At 48.7% G+C, this 19,194-nt stretch overlaps 2 protein-coding genes across 2 annotated transcripts in view; both read left to right on the plus strand.

Annotated features, from left to right (window-relative positions):
* The window catches only part of LOC144143615 (uncharacterized protein C05D11.1-like), a 174,603-nt gene that overhangs the window by 60,716 nt on the left and 94,693 nt on the right, over positions 1–19,194 (plus strand). Inside the window, exon 5 of the mRNA XM_077675456.1 lies at positions 9,826–9,948. Within this exon, the coding sequence (XP_077531582.1) occupies positions 9,826–9,948 (123 nt within the window). The remainder of the gene's footprint in view (positions 1–9,825; positions 9,949–19,194) is intronic.
* LOC144169142 (uncharacterized) lies at positions 5,332–8,325 on the plus strand. Its single transcript, XM_077698174.1, has 2 exons — positions 5,332–6,044; positions 7,209–8,325. Exons 1-2 carry the CDS (start codon positions 5,332–5,334, stop codon positions 8,323–8,325), a joined length of 1,830 nt encoding a protein of 609 aa, XP_077554300.1.

The raw sequence follows: 19,194 nt of genomic DNA on the forward strand, positions 1-19,194 counted from the left end.
GGTTTGTCCTTGAGTTGCGAAACGCGGTGCGCGCGTCTATAATCGGGTTCGTGAAGTGAATTTTTTGGCTCATTGTGGTGTTATAAAATGCTGAGGTGTTGCCGTGCTTCGAAGCGCGATTGCGAGCCCCGGGGACGGAACGGTCGACACGAAAGTTGCGGGCTGGGCTGTGGCGCCGCGACCTGTTCAGGCAGCGCCCAATAGCTGCAGGATTACACGGTTGCCATAGAACGCGACTATAACACTTGATGTATGCAAAGTGAAATTTAATGCCAAAATCTAGGTGGCTAAACAGTAACGCTACTGAAATGACCATAGGGTGAGCCTGCGCCCCGGGGACTGGAACGGGTAGGCTGGTTGGGCTATGCGGCCGTTAGCTCGAAGTTGCTCAACTGTTGCCGTGACTACAGTCGATCGTACAACGCAGCCTGGGATTGCAAAAATAATAATTTTAGCATTAAAACGGCCAAAAAACGCCACGATTGCGGAGCCCTTAAATTTGATAAGATTTTTAGCAGTCCGTCTGTTCCGTCGTGTACGTAGTTACCGTGCTGACCGGGACTCGTCTGGGCACTTGGGCATTCGTAGCGGTAGGGGGATTAGTTCTGCGGGCCTGCCTTCGCCTTGTCCGCGCCTCCTCGCCCTTCCGCGCGCGCAGGCGGACCGGTCCCGGTCAACCCGGTAACAAAGTAACCAACAGAACAGACGGACTGCTAAAACTCTAATGTTAACGGCAGTTTTGTTGTCAGTGTTGCGTGCAGCCGCAACACAATATCAATAGTTAGGAAAAAAGGTAGTGCAGTTAGTACTTTGTGATACTCTTAAAAACTCCTTCAGGTAAGGCTGTTTCAGTGTTCTGTTTATTCAATACTGATTGAAATGTGCACTTGACCCTGCAAATTGCTGATATAAGGATTTTCTAAGCTCACAAGACGTTGTATTAAATGTCCCTAACTGCTCCAAATCAAGATTCTTCTGCTCCAAAATCGAAATTTTGCTGCTCCGAAAACGGCTCCCAAATCTGTTTGGGCCGTCTCACCCCTGATATATATATATATATATATATATATATATATATATATATATATATATGAGAAGAAAAACTTCGAACAAGGTAAAAGCATGATTGTGGCCTACGTTTCAGCAAAGAGAACTTGCTTTCCTCAGGGCAATCTCTCTCTCTCTCTCTCTCTCTCTCTCTCTCTCTCTCTCTATATATATATATATATATATATATATATATATATATATATATATATATATATATATATGAGAAGAAAAACTTCGAACAAGGTAAAAGCACGATTGTGGCCTACGTTTCAGCAAAGAGAACTTGCTTTCCTCAGGGCAATCTCTCTCTTTCTCTCTCTCTCTCTCTCTCTCTCTCTCTCTCTATATATATATATATATATATATATATATATATATATATATATATATATGAGAAGAAAAACTTCGAACCAGGTAAAAGCATGATTGTGGCCTACGTTTCAGCAAAGAGAACTTGCTTTCCTCCCTATATATATATATATATATATATATATATATATATAACCCCCGCGGTAAAGTCGAGAGGAGAGCCGTCGCGGAATAGCGCAATGGTTAGTGCAGCGCACGCGTTATGTGGAGTTGTGGGTTCGACTCCTGATTCCAGGACAACAACGGCGGATTTTTTCTCGACTTCTATTTTCGCTTATTTATCACTGTAACAAAGAAACATGACAAACATACGTCATTCGGCACTATTAAATATTTCGAAAAAAGCCGAATAGCATTGGCAATAACGACTGCAACCTTGATATATGTCCTTACCTCGTCCCTCGTCCCTTATCTTTCTGTTCTGCTACATGCATTACGAGGGCTCTGGCTCCAGCAGTCTGGAAATGCCAATTGCTAGCCCCAACCTCTTCCCACGTCTTACATGGTGGCCGCTGGGAAAAACACATTCTATGTCTCCCGCGGCGGTTGAGGGATGGCACTAGTTGACCGGCCTCAGAGCAGTTCTAAATATAAACCCCCGTGGTAAAGTCGAGAGGGGAGCCATCGCGGAATAGCACAATGGTTAGTGCAGCGCACGCGTTATGCGGAGATGTGGGTTCGACTCCCGCTTCCAGACAAAAACGGCGGATTTTTTCTCGACTTCTGTTTTCGCTTATTTACCATGGTATCAAAGAAATATGACAAACACGTCATTCGGCACTATATTAAATATTTCGGAAAAAGCCGAATAGCATTGGCAATAGCATTGGCAGGGTGTCGAACCGGAACCGAACCGAAAACCGGAACTGAACCGGTATTTTTGCCGGAACTGCACCCGAACCCGAACCAATATTTTTTTAGCGCGCTGAACCCTAAGAGGAACAGAACCAAAAAAAGAAATAACGGTTACCGGTTCCTGCCGAAACGGTTCGACCCTCCGTTGTTGATATTGCACAGTCAATGCAATTCAGGCCTTTTTTATTTCATGTACCATGAACTTCGTACCCGCTCGCGCACTTTCCTTTCCAGACAATTGACCACTACCACGTTCTATGTAACAACAGGGGAAATGAATGAGCACCAATGTAGCAATGGTCTGTTGCTGCGGGAAGTGCAAGCGTAGTTCAAGCTGACCAAACAATATGTCATTTTCGGCAGCTTGCAGGGGATATAAAACGACTTTGCCCTTCCCTAGCTGTGGCTGTATTAAAGCAATCAGGCTTTATTAAAACAATCAGGCTGCAGGAGTGCTCCACTGCGCATCAGAGAAAGCCCACACCCGATGTGTGCAAACTTTTTGCATTTCGTAATTTTCTTAAAAGGTCTGACACCTGCAAATTGTTAATACTTGACAAGCGTGACCGCAGGAGCTGCTCAGTGGCTAAGCCGTTTGCTGCTGATGCAGTTTTGTCTCTTTCAGATCTTTTTTTGAAGGTGCACTTGTACTGACTGCCCAACTCCCTACATTACTTCTACTGCTACTCGTTCCGGAGGGGAGTACTGCTGTGGATGAATTAAAGAGCGTCTACCAAAAAAAGTCCCATCTCATGCTCTGTGCATCAAATTTCCCTTTCATTTTGTACAGCAGATTCCGCAATGTAGCACACAGAATGATGGCCGGGGGTCAGGCAGTACGATGACGTACTGATTGTAATGCACACATCCGGTATAGCTATCGCAAAAGGAATTGCAGTGGTCAGAGCAATAATGTAGTGACTGAGTGTTAACTAAAGCTTACTTTTAACAAAAGTGTGGCTAACACATTCTATAAGGCTAAAAAATTATTCAGAGTGACCAAATAATCTAATTCACTGGTAGTATTTATGTGCCTGTTGTAGGATTTTTTTCTGTTTTGTTACAAATATAAAAATGCGCGCCGTTGGTACTAAGCGCTGGTATTTGAACACGCCAGTGCGCAGGCCTAAATTTAAAGCTTCAAGGTTAGCGTGATGAGCGATTCCATAGCTACGATTGCGATTTCAACGAAGAAAGAAAGGGCAGAACATATATCCCACCGTCATATCTCTTGGCGGTGGCTTTATGAATACACGCTAGGACAACATAAAGTCTGGGCGAAAAAGTAGGTGGTAAATCGTCACCACTTCATGTGTTTTTTTAATATCTCGTAATTGTTTAAACTTTGCTTTGCAACTGCGCCACTGCCTTTGGGGAACAGCAGCATTTTGATTTTTTTTTTGTATTTTGATTTGACTCGTTTTAAACTACTAAATCTTTTTTTTTTTCTAATTTCAGTGATAATTCAACTTATCGAACTGGTTCGGTACGTTATTTTGTCGAACCGGAACGAAATGATTTCACCTGAACCAGAACCGTAACTGAACCAGTATTTTTTTCGGTTCGACACACTCATATGTGTCTATATAGCATGGAAACAAGTGAATTTTACTAACATTTCAGGAAGAGGACTTCCTTTCTTCAGAGTGGGACCATGCTGACGCTGCATGCATACAAAAAGGACAGCCAGCAGTCAAGAACTCTAAGTAGTTCATACTAGGTGTAGTTTGTCACTTTTTTTTGTGTAGAAATAGCAATTTTTTAAATGTTCAGAAGAGAGGAAGGGGATAAAAACATGCACCCAGGGTAGGGACCAAACCCATGAGCTGCCCATATAGCTGAGTTGGTAAGCCATCATATGCATAATCTGAAGGTTGCAAGTTCAGTCCACACTTTAAAGGAGCCATGAAGACAACATACAAGTTTGTTTTATTCGAAAGATTTCGTGTTGTATAGCGTCCCCAGCGCTTGCGCGGCAGCAAATGATGCCGTATTCACTAAGAAATTAATAAATTTCGGATAAAATTTTCATTCTCCCGCCAAATCGTGTGTTTTGGTGTCGTCTCTTCAAATGAACTTCCAGTGCGCCATGCGGCTCTGCAACCTTGCTAGCCGTCAAACCACCCAGATGGCACTAGCATACTCAGCACTCCGCCGTTGCTTTGTTTTTGACCGTATTTACACCTGGCTTGTTTTTGTTACGGTAGAAAGTACAGTAAAATCTCGATGATACGAATCTCGCGGGACCGCGAAAAATATTCGTATCATCCGAAATTCGTATGAACCAGCACAAATAAAAAAATTGAGTGCTGAAAAAAGTTTTCGTTTATTTCTTTCTTACTTTTGCTTGAAGAAATTTGTGGAGCGCATAAAGCTTCGCGCTCGTCTCCTCACTCGCGGTGCCCAAGCTCGCTACACGCCGCATCAGTCAAGCGTGAACCGCATGTGCGTTTTTGTACGCGATTCGTGCGCCTCGGCTTTGCGCGCGCTGTATTTTCATGCCCACATCGACGATTTCGCGCCCGCGGTAGCTCCTACCACGGTCGGAAACTAATGCACGATGCGCGCGGCAGAATGGAGGAGCCTGACGACTTGCAAAGCGCTCGAGACAGCCGGCTAGGCTCCGCCGGAGATGGTTAGGCTTAGGTCCCCAGCAGATATTTCATGGCCGCTTTCACTAGCAGCATGGATTATGTTTTGTAGTACCGTTTTCGCATGCATTATCAGCCCTTTTGCCGCACAAGAAACTTCGTGTCTGCCTTGAGCGGCATTTTAAAGAGTGGTTAGAAGCGGTCGCTCGAGCGGCCGCGCCACTTCGCGGCCGAAGACGCTGCCATGTTGCCGCCGCCGGCCGCGCCGTGCGCCGTGCGGGTGGTTTTGCAAAACCACCTGCTCCGTGCGGGTGGTTTTGCAGCGGTGTCAGCTCTTGGGGCGTGCGTGGCGCATTTTCGCGAGCAGAAAACAACAGTCTGGCCGTTTCTGGAGAAAGAGTGACAGAGGGGAGAGAGAGCCGTCACTCTCTCCCTGTTTTTCCCTGTTTTTCCCTGTTTTCGTGCAATGGCAAGCCCGAAAAAGGCCATTGCCGACCACCGGAAATACAGAAGTAAGAACAAGTTCAGAGGGAAGCGGCAGAGGATGTACAAGAAAGTCACCGCCGACAAAAATGTCCCCGACGGGGCAGCGGCCGCTAGGCCTAACATCGACCACGGCAACGCCACAGTGAATTTTGTGAGCGCATCGCAGAAAAAGATGGCGTTGTTCGAAAACGACGTCAGGCCGAATGCCGATCGTGCCGAAAGCGTAGTGCTGTGTGAGTTGGGTGCACTGACGGCCTTCATCGCAGGCGCGGCATGCCCCGTTTGTCACGAGCGGAAACTCGCAGTTCGGGTGCCGAATAAAAAGCGGAAAGGCCTTTCTGCGTTTCTGGAGCTGCACTGCGAGAATGTGGAGTGCTCGGAGAGCATCCTTTCGTTCGCGTGCTTGTCGAAGCGGGTCACGTCAGATGGCGGCCGCGGTGCAAGCAGAAGCTACGACAGTGGGAGTTCGCGTGACACCTTTGCCGTGAACCTGAAAGTGGTGCTTGCAGCGCGTGCCGTCGGCATCGGGCATGAGCAACTTTCACGATTTTGTGCAGTAGTTGGATTGCCGAACCCTATGCACCATAAGACCTTCCATGCTATCGGCAAAAAGATTCACAGTGCTGCGGTGAAGGCTGTCGGCGAAAACATGCAAAGGGCACGCAGCGTGACCAAAGAGGTGGCTGGTAATACAGTCGAACACGGATATATCAAACTCCAAAGGGATCGCGAAATAGTTCGATATATGAAAAATTCGATATAAAAAATATGGGCTCTGAGACCTCACCTGTGGCGGATGGGCACTTACCGATTGGCGCATTCAAGAATGACAACTAATTCCGCACTAACGACGCAACAGGATGCTTTATTTGCGTGAAAAGAAATCGCTGATCTTGGCCTGCTTCTTCGTCCTGTACATGGAATTAAAGAAGCTGGTCTCGATATTCTCGAGGCTATCCAGGTGTGACAGCCCAGTTCTTCCCATGTCGCCGCAACTACGTAGAATCAAGCTGAACGCAGCCGCCAGTTCACCGGCGGAGTACGATCGTGTAGCCGCATCCTCGTCCGGATGATCTTCGCCACTCAAGCTACCAGCCTGGGTTCCTGCAAGCGCAGCTACGATATCCTCGTCACCGACGCTCGCAACAGCCTAAACATTGCTGTCAGCGTTCACGAAGTCGCCAGCAGACAGTCCGGCTAGAACAGCATCCGGGAAAAGGGACGACAGCTCGCGAAACGTGTCGTCCATGCCCCATTCGTCGTCATCGCCGTCTTCGCAAGCTTCCGAATGTTCGGCCGTCACGAAGCCTGCCTTCCGGAAGCAGTTGGCCACGCTCTGCTTTACGCTGTTCCATGCACCCGTCATCATGTTTATGGCCCCCAGCTAGTCAACTTTAAGCTCGGTGCCCACACGGAGGTTCATCAAAAGCCTATCGAGGAGTCGCCTCCTGTACCCAACCTTGAACGACTTAGTCGAGCGGTCGAGCGGCTGCAGCCTGGCTGTTGTGTTCGGAGGCAGAAACTTGAGCTCGATGTTGTCGAGCTCGCAGGTGGTTTGGTTGGCCGAGCAGTTATCCATGAGAAGGCAAGCGTGACGCTCCGACGCCGTGGCTTCTGTCCCTGTTGGGTTTCGGCGAAGGCACTAAGCGACCGCGGAAATCGGGGGTGCAGCGCCGCCATAGAGCATCTTCCAGCTCGGGCGGTATTCGATATACCAAATGTCGGGAAAAATACCGTTCGATATAAACGTACGAATTCCTATACTTTTACACAGAATTTTCAAGGGGATAATTCACGAGTTCGATATAGACAATAATTCGATATACCCGTGTTCGATATATCCGTGTTCGACTGTAGTGATGTGCCGGTCATGTTTGACGGCACATGGCAAAAGAGAGGCCACAAAAGCCACAATGGTGTGGGAACTGTGGTGTCTTTGGACACTGGTTTGTGCCTCGACTATGAAGTGCTTTTTAACTTCTGCCTGGCATGCAGTTTACATAAAGACCTGGGAGGCGATGAGGAAACATGGCAGGCGTTTCATCATCCCGTTTGTGAGAGGAATTGCGACTGTTCTTCTCATGCCATGGAGGCCGAAGCTGCAGTGCGCATTTGGCAGAGGACTGCGGACCATGAGACGCCCCTGCGGTTCACCATCTTCCTAAGCGATGGAGACAGCAAGGCGTACAACGGGGTCTGTGATGCCAACGTGTACCCTGACACTCCAATCGAAAAAGAGGAGTGCACCAACCTCATGGCGAAACGTCTGGGCACTGGCCTGAGGAAGCTGCCAACGCCACTTCCACGAGGGGAGAAGTTGAAGGAGACCACCATCCAGAAGCTTCAAACCTACTTTCAGGTGGCCATTGTGAACAATCGGGGAAATGTCCACAAGATGTACACTGCCGTATGGGCCTCATATTTGCACTCGTGCTCAACAGACGGTGCTGGAAGCCACAAGTTCTGTCCTGTAGGCCCAGACTCGTGGTGCAAGCACCGACGTGCTGAGGCACAGGGCCAGCCTGCACCGTGCCACACCCCCCTCCTGACCAAGGCCCAGGGTTTGGCAAATCTCCCCATCTACAAGCGTCTCACAGATGCGAAGCTGCTTGCCCGGTGCCTCCACGGCAAGACACAGAGTGCGGCCGAGTCCCTGAACAGCAAAATATGGCTGCTGTGTCCAAAGACACGGTTTGCTTCCCGGACTGCTGTGGAAACAGCCACAGCCATTGCAGTCCTGTGGTTCAACAGAGGCCATGCGAGCTTTGAAGTGCTGGAAGAGCTTGGGGTACTTCCTTCCGAGGCCCTGGTTACCTTCAGCGACCGCCGAAACAGCATGCGCATGCACAAGATGAATGTGCGTCAGACCGCTAAGGCGAGGGCACACCATCGCAGTGCAGCCAAGAGGGCCCGGGTGGAAGAGTCCTGCCGCACCAGCCGGGAAGGGAAAACCTATGGTGCTGGAGAGTTTTAGGCACCCGATATTCCCTCTGGACTGTGTGTCTCTGTTCAGCACAAGTTTCGTGCTACTGCGTTTTTCATTTTTGTAAATACGCACTTTCAAACTTTCAAATGCGTTTTTCTCATTTCGCAATTTTGGCCGATTTGCATTTTTTGCAGGAAGTGTTTTGGGCACTTAGAACGAAATTTGGCACACACTATGAGGAGAGTGCGTAGAGTGCCGATACCTACTTGAATCAGCACTGCCTCTCAGCCGTAAATATATACTAATAAATTAAATCGTAGTTGAGTGGCAAAAAAAGGGTACTTTGCTACACAGATATTTTTTTCATAGTTTCAAAGTCTGAGCACAATTTCTATCTAGATATCGGCACTCTATGGCTAATAGGGAGCAAAAGGAGCTGTTGAACAACTCTCTGCATGAACATTTAGTATGCGCAAAAGTTCCCGGAAAACTTATCAAGTTTCACAATTACTTGCAACATAACTCACTAACTATTGCACTTATGTAAAAACTGATTACAGATTTGGAATTAGGAGGAAAAACTACATCAGTGGTCCAATTTCTGAATCTCTAAGTTAAATAACAAAAAAAAGTGTTTTCGAGGAGCGTCTCCCCTTAATCGTAAATGTGAGGCTTTATTACCTCTCGTGACTGCATTTGTGTGCTTTCAGTGCACCAGAATATCGTTCTTGTTGCTGTACAAAGTATTCATTAACCTTTTCCGCACAGGAGAGCTCACACAAATAAGAATAGCCTTCCAAACTGAAGGTTCACTAACATTACACTCTCTGTGCAGCAGCCTTTGCCGTGTTCCCAGGCAAAATGGCATCTTGAAACATAATGCAACAATCATTGGATATCATGGTGTCAAATTTTAAAGGTTGGCAGACCAACTTGCAGTATGCCATAGCTTTTTTATAACCAGTTGTGTTGAAAACAGAGGTGTTGAATACCAAATAAATAGCTTTCTGAAGTTATACATTCCGCTGCTTGCTGTGGTTAGTTTCAGTATATATTAGCAAACCCTCATTATTTTAAATTCAGCACTCCTAGGTATGGGAACAAATGGCCATTAAAACTCATCGTTATGTGCATAATTTATTTTCTTGTCAACTAATCCAGGGTGCGAACACAGCAGACAGATAATGTCCGGGGAGGCAAAACAAGTCAAATTAAAATTTTGGGGGTTTAATGCACCGAAGCTACACTTTGACCATGAGGTGCACCGTAGTGGAGGGCTTCGGGTTAATTTTGAGTACCTTGGGACCTGTACCAAAACCTTGACACGTGGTCGTTTTCGCTTTTCACCTCCATCTGAAAAGCAGCCACCATGGCCAGCATCGAACCCGCGTCCTTGGACTCAGCAGCACAATGCCTTAGCCACTGAGCCACCGCATTAGGTACAAGACAAGTAAAGTAAAATAATGCCCTTGTATCGGTCAAATACAAATGAACAAAAGCAGGGGGTTGAAATGCTGAAATCTTAAGGCACCCATACCGGACCTGCAGGTCAAGGCCTACCACAAGGCCTTCTACCGCCCAGAGAACCTGTGCGTGATTGTGGCAGGCAGCGTCTCCCCCAAGGATGTGCTCAAGGCTCTGGAACCATTTGAGAAGAAAATTGTGCGCAAGGTAAGCCCCTGACCGGAACTTTGCGACCAGTGGGTAGGGAGGGTGTGCTAGTTTTCTATGGGGAGCACTTTAGAGCCATTTCTGTGCTACACATTTGTATGGGGAGCACTTTAGAGCCATTTCTGTGCTACACATTTGTATGTTGTGTGCCTGTAGCTTGATTAAAAGTGAAAAAGGGAGAGTGAGGACAGAGTAATGCATGCTGTGTTATATGTGTGTGACATTATGAGAAGGCATTCTCCAGAGCCCAAGTGTTGGGACGGTAAACACAGACAGAACCTTCAGTGCGGGTAGAAAGAAGCACAATCCAGAAAGGAAAGGAAAGGGAAGTCTGAGGTGGAAAACAACTCTTCTGATAGAAGTGTGGTCCCGAAGCAGCACTGTTCAAGTCTATACACTTCGAGTAAAAGCTCCCTGAGCTCCAGCATTCAATACACGTCATGGCTCCTCGTGTTTTTCCTTTAAAAAGACCCTGCAACACTCTTTGAGCAGTGCAAGTAAACTTGCGCGACATTGAGATTACACTGCCAGGAATACCTGAGCCAAATATTGCACATGCACGTGAAGCAATGAGCGCGCAAATCGCTTAGAAAGACGTGGAAAAACCAACCGCACTCTTTTCAATTTTTAAGTGCGAATGCACTTTATAAGCGACCCCAAACCTTCCACCGCCGGCGGCGGCGGCGGCGGCGGCGTCCGCAGTCCTCCTCTCTATATAAAAAAAAAACAGCATCCGGCGCCAGGTTTCGATCCGAGGACTTTGCGGCCGCAGCGCGACGCTCTACCGACTAAGCCACAGACGCGACGCTGATATCAGTGTTAGTAACGCGCCTTATATCTTTAACGCATTCAAACTACGTCGTCAGCGGCGTGCGTTGGCGACTCAGCGGCGTTATAGCGGCTTGATAACTGCGTGGTGTACACGTGATACTACAAACCCGATGGAAGAGATGGAAGAGAAGGCGGCGAGGCGGTGGGCTGCGGGGGCCGAGCGCAAGCGCCGCAAGCGGGCCGACAACCGTGCATTCGCACTTTCACATTCTCCCCCTCGGGGAAATGCGGGGGAATTTTTCTCATTACACACCCCTGGCATGGCCTAAATGATGTCATTGCGGCCATGGCTGACCTATTGGCTGCAGTGTTGCGGAGTTGCCACTCCGGAATTGGAATGATTCCGGATTCATTCCACATTTTCGAGATACCGGAATGGAATGGGAATGGAATTAAGGGTCTTATGCTCGGAATGGAAGGGGAATGGAGTCAGGATTTTTAGACGGTGGCGTCACCATTGCTGGTGCCTTCCGGCTACTTAATTAGTTAGTCTGTGGTGACGACTGCATCGGTATATCTCAAAGGGAGCACCGGCGACAAAAGTGAGAACGCGTACTTGGCACATTTCGAGTAACTGACTACACGCAGCGCGTATGCAACTGAACTTCGAGCGGCGCAAGCGCGTCTGGCCAGTGGCGCCGTTAGGTCGGCTCTTCGTGCTTCGGTAGGCTTTTTGAGGCATAGCTTTCTCTGGAGAGCATCACATACAACTAAACTTCGAGCGGCGCAAGCGCGTCTGGCCAGTGGCGCCGTTAGGTCGGCTCTTCGTGCTTCGGTAGGCTTTTTGAGGCATAGCTTTCTCTGGAGAGCCGTCCGTGGCGCCGATGGCAGACCAACGTCTCTCTCAGTGGCAGGCGCCGTGTGGCCAGGCCAGCAGGCGGGGAATATCATCGAGAACTGGGGAAGGGGAGGGGGGGGGAATACGAACGGTACGCATCCGAAGCCGCGGTGTTTCTCACCACAAGCTGATACTGCGAAATATTGGAGCTAGATATATAAATCGTTCGCACATGACACAACAAAGCGGTTTCCCCCGGCGCGCAATGAATAGCGGTTTAGCTCGCAAGCCGACCTGGTAGGCATCACGTGGGAATACGGCGCCAACCTGTCGACCGCCTGTCCGTGTGTTGCAGCCGCCGTGGGGCTCCAGTAAACCAATGCCAAGGCAGCAAAAAGAAAATTGTGGGTGGGGGATTTGCGTGCCCGGCACCCGCCAAAAGCGTAAGAAGCGAGCTTCGAATATGTTACTGAGCTTTCTACCTCCACGCTCTGCTACAAAGACTACGGTAGTGAGCAGATGGGATATACAATTACATCAGACAATGCAGAACACAGCTGTCGACAGGCGTTTGTTTCTAACAGTTCTGGCTCCAATAGCACCCTTTTTGCGGGTGCTTTGACGACTCTCAGGAGTGCGACACCGTGTTTTGCTTCGATCTGAATGTGCGGCACTGTCCTCCAATTGTGCCAAACTTGTTCGTGCTTTGGTTGCTGTGTTTCTGTGTACATGGCCGTTGCGCCTGGGTACAAACGTACCTGACTACTGAAGCCTTAGTCGTCGGCTCGAAAGTTGGGGCATAGGCACTATTCAGGAAGGGAGGTCACATTTAAAAATTTTGATCAGGTCCTCGATCATATGGTTGCGCATTCATGGAAACAAACTGCCTGACCGTATTTCTTTACTTTGACAGGGCTCCCGTCACGATATGGTTCTGTCACTTTAAATGAGGGTGTCATAAATAATGTCCTGTATTGGACGTATGGAGCTGCAGTAGTGCCAGGTCAATAAACAATTGCAATGGAGGTCAACGTGGAAGCGGTGGCGATTTTCCTAGAGTGAATGCAAAACCTGTAAATGGTGTTCTGTGACTCTGCCCTCCCGTCTCTAGAGTTGTAGTGTAGCGAAAGGGCTCAATGCTGTAGATTCACTTGAAATTATTCAATTAGGCATTTCGAATGTACATGTGAGCAAGCTCCGCATGACATGCCTGTGAGTTATCCACATCATACTAATTACGCTGGTATGACGGTACGCAAAGCAGACAGCAAGATAGCACACCCCAGACTGTGCAGTAGAACGAAAAAAAGCCGACATCAACGTAATAGCTGCTTCATCTCACGTCGCGCAAGAACAAACAATTAAAACATGCTAACATGCAAATACAGTGTAGACCATTTATAACGTAACCGCTTATAGTGCGGGACCGGATATAACGCGGGTTTTTGAGACCACCGGTTTGCCTCCCATAGAACTCAATGCATAAGCATACCGCTTAAGATGCGGTTGGCCGAACCACAATACCGTTTATAGTGCGGTTTTTCGGAAATCGGCTATCTGACGCAGCGCGCACCCCTTGCTCTCCTCTAACTTCGACACAAAAGAAAAAAATAGGCACCCTTTAGTTCGCGCGTACGTGATAACCACAGCTGTCCTTGCTTGATGCACCTCGGAAGATAGCGACCGACTCCCCGTCCGCGCGTGGCAAGTTGTTTCTGTTAATCGTGAACCGCATGGCCCGTTTTCGCACACGAATTGTGCACATCGGCGTTGCGCGTGCGTTTTTTTCATGCTCGCGTCTACGATTCCGCGCTCGCGGTGGCTTCTTCACGTGGCAGTGGGAGGAGCCTGACGACTTGCACCAATGGAAAGACGTGCACCTAATGGCGGGAGATTCGAAGCGCTCCGAGCCGGCTAGCCCCGCCAGGGGCAGGGGTGTTTGGGCTAAAGTCCCTCGATCAGATGAAGGGACTTTAGTTTAGGCTTACCACCGCGGTATCTTTTTGATGGGCGCTTTCACAAGCAGCGTGGATGGCAGTTTATATTCCACTTTGCGGTCACATTTTTCTTGCATGAGCATCTTCGCTTGCGCCTCGTGCGGCATTTCAGCGAGCGGTTAGAAGTGGTCGCTGGAGCTGCCTGCACCGCTTCACAGCCAGTGCCGACGCCATGTTGCCGCCTCTTACCGCGCCGCACACATTACGCCAGTTGCAAAGCCAGTTGTATCCGCGCCGGCGTCGCCGCGCCTGCGGCGTGCGCTGCACGTTTTCGTGACAAATCGCTCCATGCGGTTCACGCTTTAGAACATTGTGCAGATAAGCCACCGCTCTTTCCGAACAAGTGAGCCGTGCGAAGATTTCCACCACCAGTACGTTGCGCTGATAAGCAGCCGCCTTCGGCATCGTGACCGCAAGGTGGGGTAAAAAAAAAATCCCGCTGGCCTTTCTTATCATGTCCTGCGGCTCTTCATAGACGCAAAAAACGCAGCTATGGTCTTTCAAAACACAAACACAACGGAAGTTAAGGCCACGGAGCAAGATAAACAGGAGCGCCGACTTCGCTCTCTCCTGCGGGCTCTTAATGTCCACCACTCGCGGAGCGCAATGTAGATGGCGCAGCGAATGGTCCGGCGGCTAAGCGGCCGGCGTTCCCTGTGCGCTGGCGGTAAGGTTGGTAAGGTGGCTAGAATGGGAAGGTGTGAGCACCGCGGCGCCTTCCTTCGGCCGCGCATGACTCCTTTGCGCGCAGATGACACCAGGGGGAATGTGGCGCTGCCTGTCGAGGCGCGGTAGCCGCAGCCGGCCGCGCCGTCCTGCCCGCGCTCGCCCTGCCCTTGCCGCGGCCAGCTTCGTCGTGCGTTGTGGACCGTCTCGCGTCGTTCTCCCATTCTTGACGCGATGCAGTCGACAGCAAAGAAGACGGAGCAAACGGGGAAAACAAGCTAACTCGCGCATTCAGCGTAACACGTTTGCATGCTAAAGCGGCGGCAGAAATTCGCTAGTCAACGGGTGATCTGCCGCAGATTGCCTGCCCAGGGCATTCTGCTGCCCTGACGGTAACTGTTGTACGGTTTTATTGCATTACGAGAATACATGTTATACTTAAGGTGTGAACCATCAAGGTAATTAGAAGAAACTGAATGCAGTGAAGCCTTGCGTACGCGTGATGTAGGCTGAATTTCACAAATTCTTGTTTTTTTTAACTTTTCAACTGTAAAAAAATCAAGGGAAGCTTGCATTTACGTGCAGTACTTGAATGGCGAAGCTCTTGTAGGCGGGCATTGCAGGACCCATGGTTAAGTTTCATTATCATTGTTTATTTGCATAGTTGCGGGGCTAGTAATTCATCGTCATATGCATTGAAGAAGTCGTCTTCTTCGCCGCGAGTAATAGATGCAAAGTCATCCTCAGCATTGCAGACTTCCACTATGCTCTTCTCATGCAGCGGTGGCGGGATCTGCAAGTCGTCTCGGGAAGGAGGGGCACACTCCAATCCATCTGTCCAATTATCCGGCTTATGCGGCGGTCTCGTAACCTCTCCCAACAGGGTCTTTTAAGTTTGACATTGCGATAAAGTTTTTATCTATTTTTACATGGGCGGTAGCGGTTCACGACAGCGCTGTTTTTTTTTATTATTATTAAAGCCACCGCGCGTACCGAAGGCACTCAGTGGTCGCCGCGAAGCACGCGCTCACGGGGGCTCGGCATTTTCTTTGTATCTTTTTCCTGCAACGGCGAACTTACGGCTTGTACAACAGCTCCGCTGTTAATACTTTTTATGCTTCACCTGTAAATATACTTTGTTTCCTCTTCCCAATAAGTACTTTTTATTTCTTCATCACCTGTTAGTATGTTTTCCTAATTTTTTTCCTACTTCTTTTTGTTTCTTCACTGTGAAGATTTTTTTTTCTTCACCTGCAAATAGTTATTCCCCTCTGAATACTTTTTGTTTTCTTTTCACCGGGAAATGCTTTTTTTTTTAGTTTCTTCACCACCTCCCGTGCGCATATCTTCTTCAGCCGCAAATAAACCGTTTTTTTTTATTGTAAATAAACGATTTCATGACGAGACCAGATGTGTTGCTTTAATGTCAACTATAATTTTTTATGTGAGCGGGAAAACTGCGTGCGGGCTGCCGGTTTGTTACGGCCGGGTAGCAGAAAGCGCTGCAGTGTCCGTCGAGACGTCTTCAGTTAATGACAGTTCGCAGGTTCTACGGTAGTGCCGATCTGGAAGACGGCGGCTGTATTCCGAGGAAGATGAAATGCATGGCGCCCGTGTAGCGGGTGGTGTCAGTGCATATTATACAACCCCAAGTTTTTTTTTTTTTTTTTAATAGAACCACTTCACGTAATCCGCAAACGCTTTTGAAACTGCAATGCGAACTGGGCCCGTAAAACTACATTTCACGGGTGTAATGAAATGAGCTGATAAAAGTTTTTTAGTGATAAATATTCGTTCTTTTACTCTTTCAGAAAGCGCACGATACCGCAACGGGTTCGTTTTCACCTTGATCATAGAGATGCAGCCGACGCGATACTGGCGGTGTGCCCATTCCAGCCGCGCGACTTACCGCGCCCTACCGCGCCTTGGTCAACAGCGCCGCCCGTGGCATCCGCGCGCTGTGGAGTCATGTTTCTGCCGCCGGTACTCACACCTCCCCATTCTAGCCACCTTACTGGCGGGCGCGTTGGTGGAACGCATTCCGTCGGCTTTTGTCGTCTGCTTCGGCGACGGTAGTTTTGGGCACGGAGTGCTTTGGGCCTGCGTTGGCGCCGCTTCGCGTGCATTGCGCTCCTCCTTCGCACGGCTTGATTAACTTGTTCGACAGCACCTTCTGGGTAACCCGAACCCGAAGGAATTGAGTGGTCGTACGGCACGGCAAAGATGCGTTAAGGATTGGTTTGCATGGCGGGAAAACAAAATGTAGCGCGCACATATAGACATATGGCTGCTATACAAACACTACCTTTTGCGCAGTGCTTGCCGAAAATGTGACTCCGTTTGTGAATTTGTGAACACCAATTCGGCTGGGTTTAGCAGGTTTTACAAAAGGCGAAAGGAGCAACTGGTTCTGATCACTAGCGATTATAAAAGTTGCCTCAGCTTTCTCGCCGTTCTCCAACTTTCGTCCGAAACAGAGTGTGCCTAGAACACGGACCGGCACTCACACGCTCATCAGAAAATAACAGAAACGCGATAACATCACCCGCGACTGCCCGCGACGTAGCAATCTGCTCAAGATCGAGGCCCTGACAGTGCGGTCTTTTCACAAGCCTTCATTTCGCGATATTTGAATTCGTCCGGACCCTATATCTCTGTGGTGATGACTCGCCAAAAGAAACGGTTTGACGAGCCGGTTGTTTTGCTGGTCAGCCGCTGAAAGAAAAAAAAAAAAAAAAAAAAAACGCCGGGAACTTTCGTAGGCCCAAAACTGCAGCCATACAAATCGTAGCATTTTATTTGGAGTCCACGGCGTTATCGACGAGATAACACGACCGTAGAGCGACAGTGAACACCGGGCGGTAAGTTGCGGTATGGGTTACAATGAAGGTTGCGTTTGATATTCTTGGGTGCCTTATCAAGATGACAGTGTTTTTGTACACTGATTACAACAGGGCAGCCGTCCAATTCAGTCATTGGCACAGAAATGTGTGTCTCATTGCCGTTTGCCGATGGAGACTCCGGGCGACCCTTGTAAGCATTGTTCGTGCGCATGCAGAAGCGGCATAAATAATTAAGCAGGCCGCCGGAGAGCGGGCCAACAACAGAGGGTAATTTTTGCGCTGCATCGGTTTGTCGTAAGCAGAATCACGCTAGACTGCATGTTGTGGCGTTTCATACTACTCTTGCTCATTCTTTGGTGATTCTAAAATCGTCGTCGTTCAGTTGCGTCTTACATCTGCTGGGTTAGTACAATATTTTTAGCGGGTCTTCATAATGTCAGAATAAACGCCCCCCGATAGGGAATAAGCGATCGCCATGTATGCGGTGGCGTGCGATTATCTGCGCCGTCTATTCCGGCTGCGCACGGGTGTTTAAATTCCGCGCATGCAGCCATTCCTCCTGCGTAGTATAACTGGCATACGACAGGCGTCGTTGCGAAAGAAACGACGCCTCTGGGGAGAGCGAAGAAGGGAAGAGCCATATACAAAGGCACAGCGACGAGAGGGCAAACGAAGGAGGAAGAGAGCAAAGGGAAAGCTGGGCGGCCGGCGGCGCATGGACATTATCGGCCCGAGCAAAATAATTTTTCTGGGCCACAGTCGACGCTCCTCTTTATATCTTGCTCCGTTGTTAAGGCGCACTCGCCGTTTGTAAGACCAGCTTTTGCAATGTGCAAGAGCCTGCAGCAGCGCCTGATGTTAAAAATAATACGAAATAAAGACCCTGCCTTCGTTTTTAGGTGCTGTGTCTTTCAAAACACAAACACAACGGAAGTTAAAGCCGCACTCGCCGTTTGTAAGACCAGCTTTTGCAATGTGCGAGACCCTGCAGCAGCACCTGATGTTAAAAATAATACGAAATAAAGACCCTGCCTTCGTTTTTTTTTAGGTGCTGTGCGTTTGGGTGATAAAAAAAATTAGGATGACTTGAGAGGTAGGTGGCGATTTGGTTGAATGCGCGCACGGTTTGGTTATAGTGCGGTACCGCTTATAGTGCGGATTTTTGCGGCTCCCGCGACATTTGTTATAAGCGGTCTACACTGTACTACAATTAGTAGTGGGATCCCGCTACTTATTATGAAAAAAGTGGCAGTGTGACGCTGCCACTTTTCAAAGCGAAAGCTGTTTTAGTGGGACCGATCGTGTTCTGTCGAAAAACTAATGCATTCGCCCTTAGACCAGTTGCTCGACTGAAAAGCTCTGATAATGTCTCTACGCACACGGTGAGTGCGTGAAACCGGAGACCGCAAACTCTCTCTCTCTCTCTCTCTCTGAAACTGGGCTTACATTGTGTCAAAACGCTTACTTGAAAATCGCAAAAAACAAACGGTTCTAAATAAAAAACACACGCGTCGATCATAAAGGACCACAATAGTATACCTTTACCTCATAAACCACGTAACGGTGTACACTTATACCATTTGTGGTTGCGTTTACTTAAAGGCACATTCCCACCGGCGATTTGTCTCGTCGTGCGACGGCGCGCGTCGCGCGATGAGGCCTTGAGGTGGTGTTCGCACTTGCGATGAGCGATGATGCGAGTGCGTTCAGCGCAGCTGCTTCCCGACTTGTACGACCTCGTTGGTGCGTCAACCATTCGCAGTCAAAGAAAATGATGTTACGCGACAAAAGCAGGTAGAAATCAAACTAAAACACATGCTACTAACCTGGAGCAATGCCGAAAACATTTGCGGGTTGCGGGAGGAGCAGAAAATAACAAACTCAAGGAGGCTCTTTTCAACATATTATTGCACGAAGAAATGCACACGCTTGCTTTCACGCCACAACACCCGTATCACGGGCCACAAATGTCGCTTCTTTTCACAGGCGCAAAGTTCTAACGCCACCGAACTCTACGCGTGTTTACCAGTCGCCGATAGAACGAAGAGGCTGCAAGTCAACCTACCGTCTCGCTGTCCACCTAGCTCTATACGATGATTACTTGCTTTTACAATCCATACACGCTTCTCCA

The sequence above is a fragment of the Haemaphysalis longicornis genome, unplaced genomic scaffold (genome assembly GCF_048455015.1).
Source record: "Haemaphysalis longicornis isolate Haplotype H1 unplaced genomic scaffold, Haemaphysalis longicornis Haplotype H1 scaffold_1, whole genome shotgun sequence".
Classification (NCBI taxonomy): domain Eukaryota; kingdom Metazoa; phylum Arthropoda; class Arachnida; order Ixodida; family Ixodidae; genus Haemaphysalis; species Haemaphysalis longicornis.

Bases quoted from the DNA above. Each gene is read 5' to 3' on its own strand.
- LOC144169142 (XM_077698174.1), top strand. From the start codon at position 5,332: ATGGCAAGCCCGAAAAAGGCCATTGCCGACCACCGGAAATACAGAAGT. The intron at 6,045-7,208 runs AGTCGAACACGG...GTTCGACTGTAG, and splicing joins AAAGAGGTGGCTGGTAATAC to TGATGTGCCGGTCATGTTTG.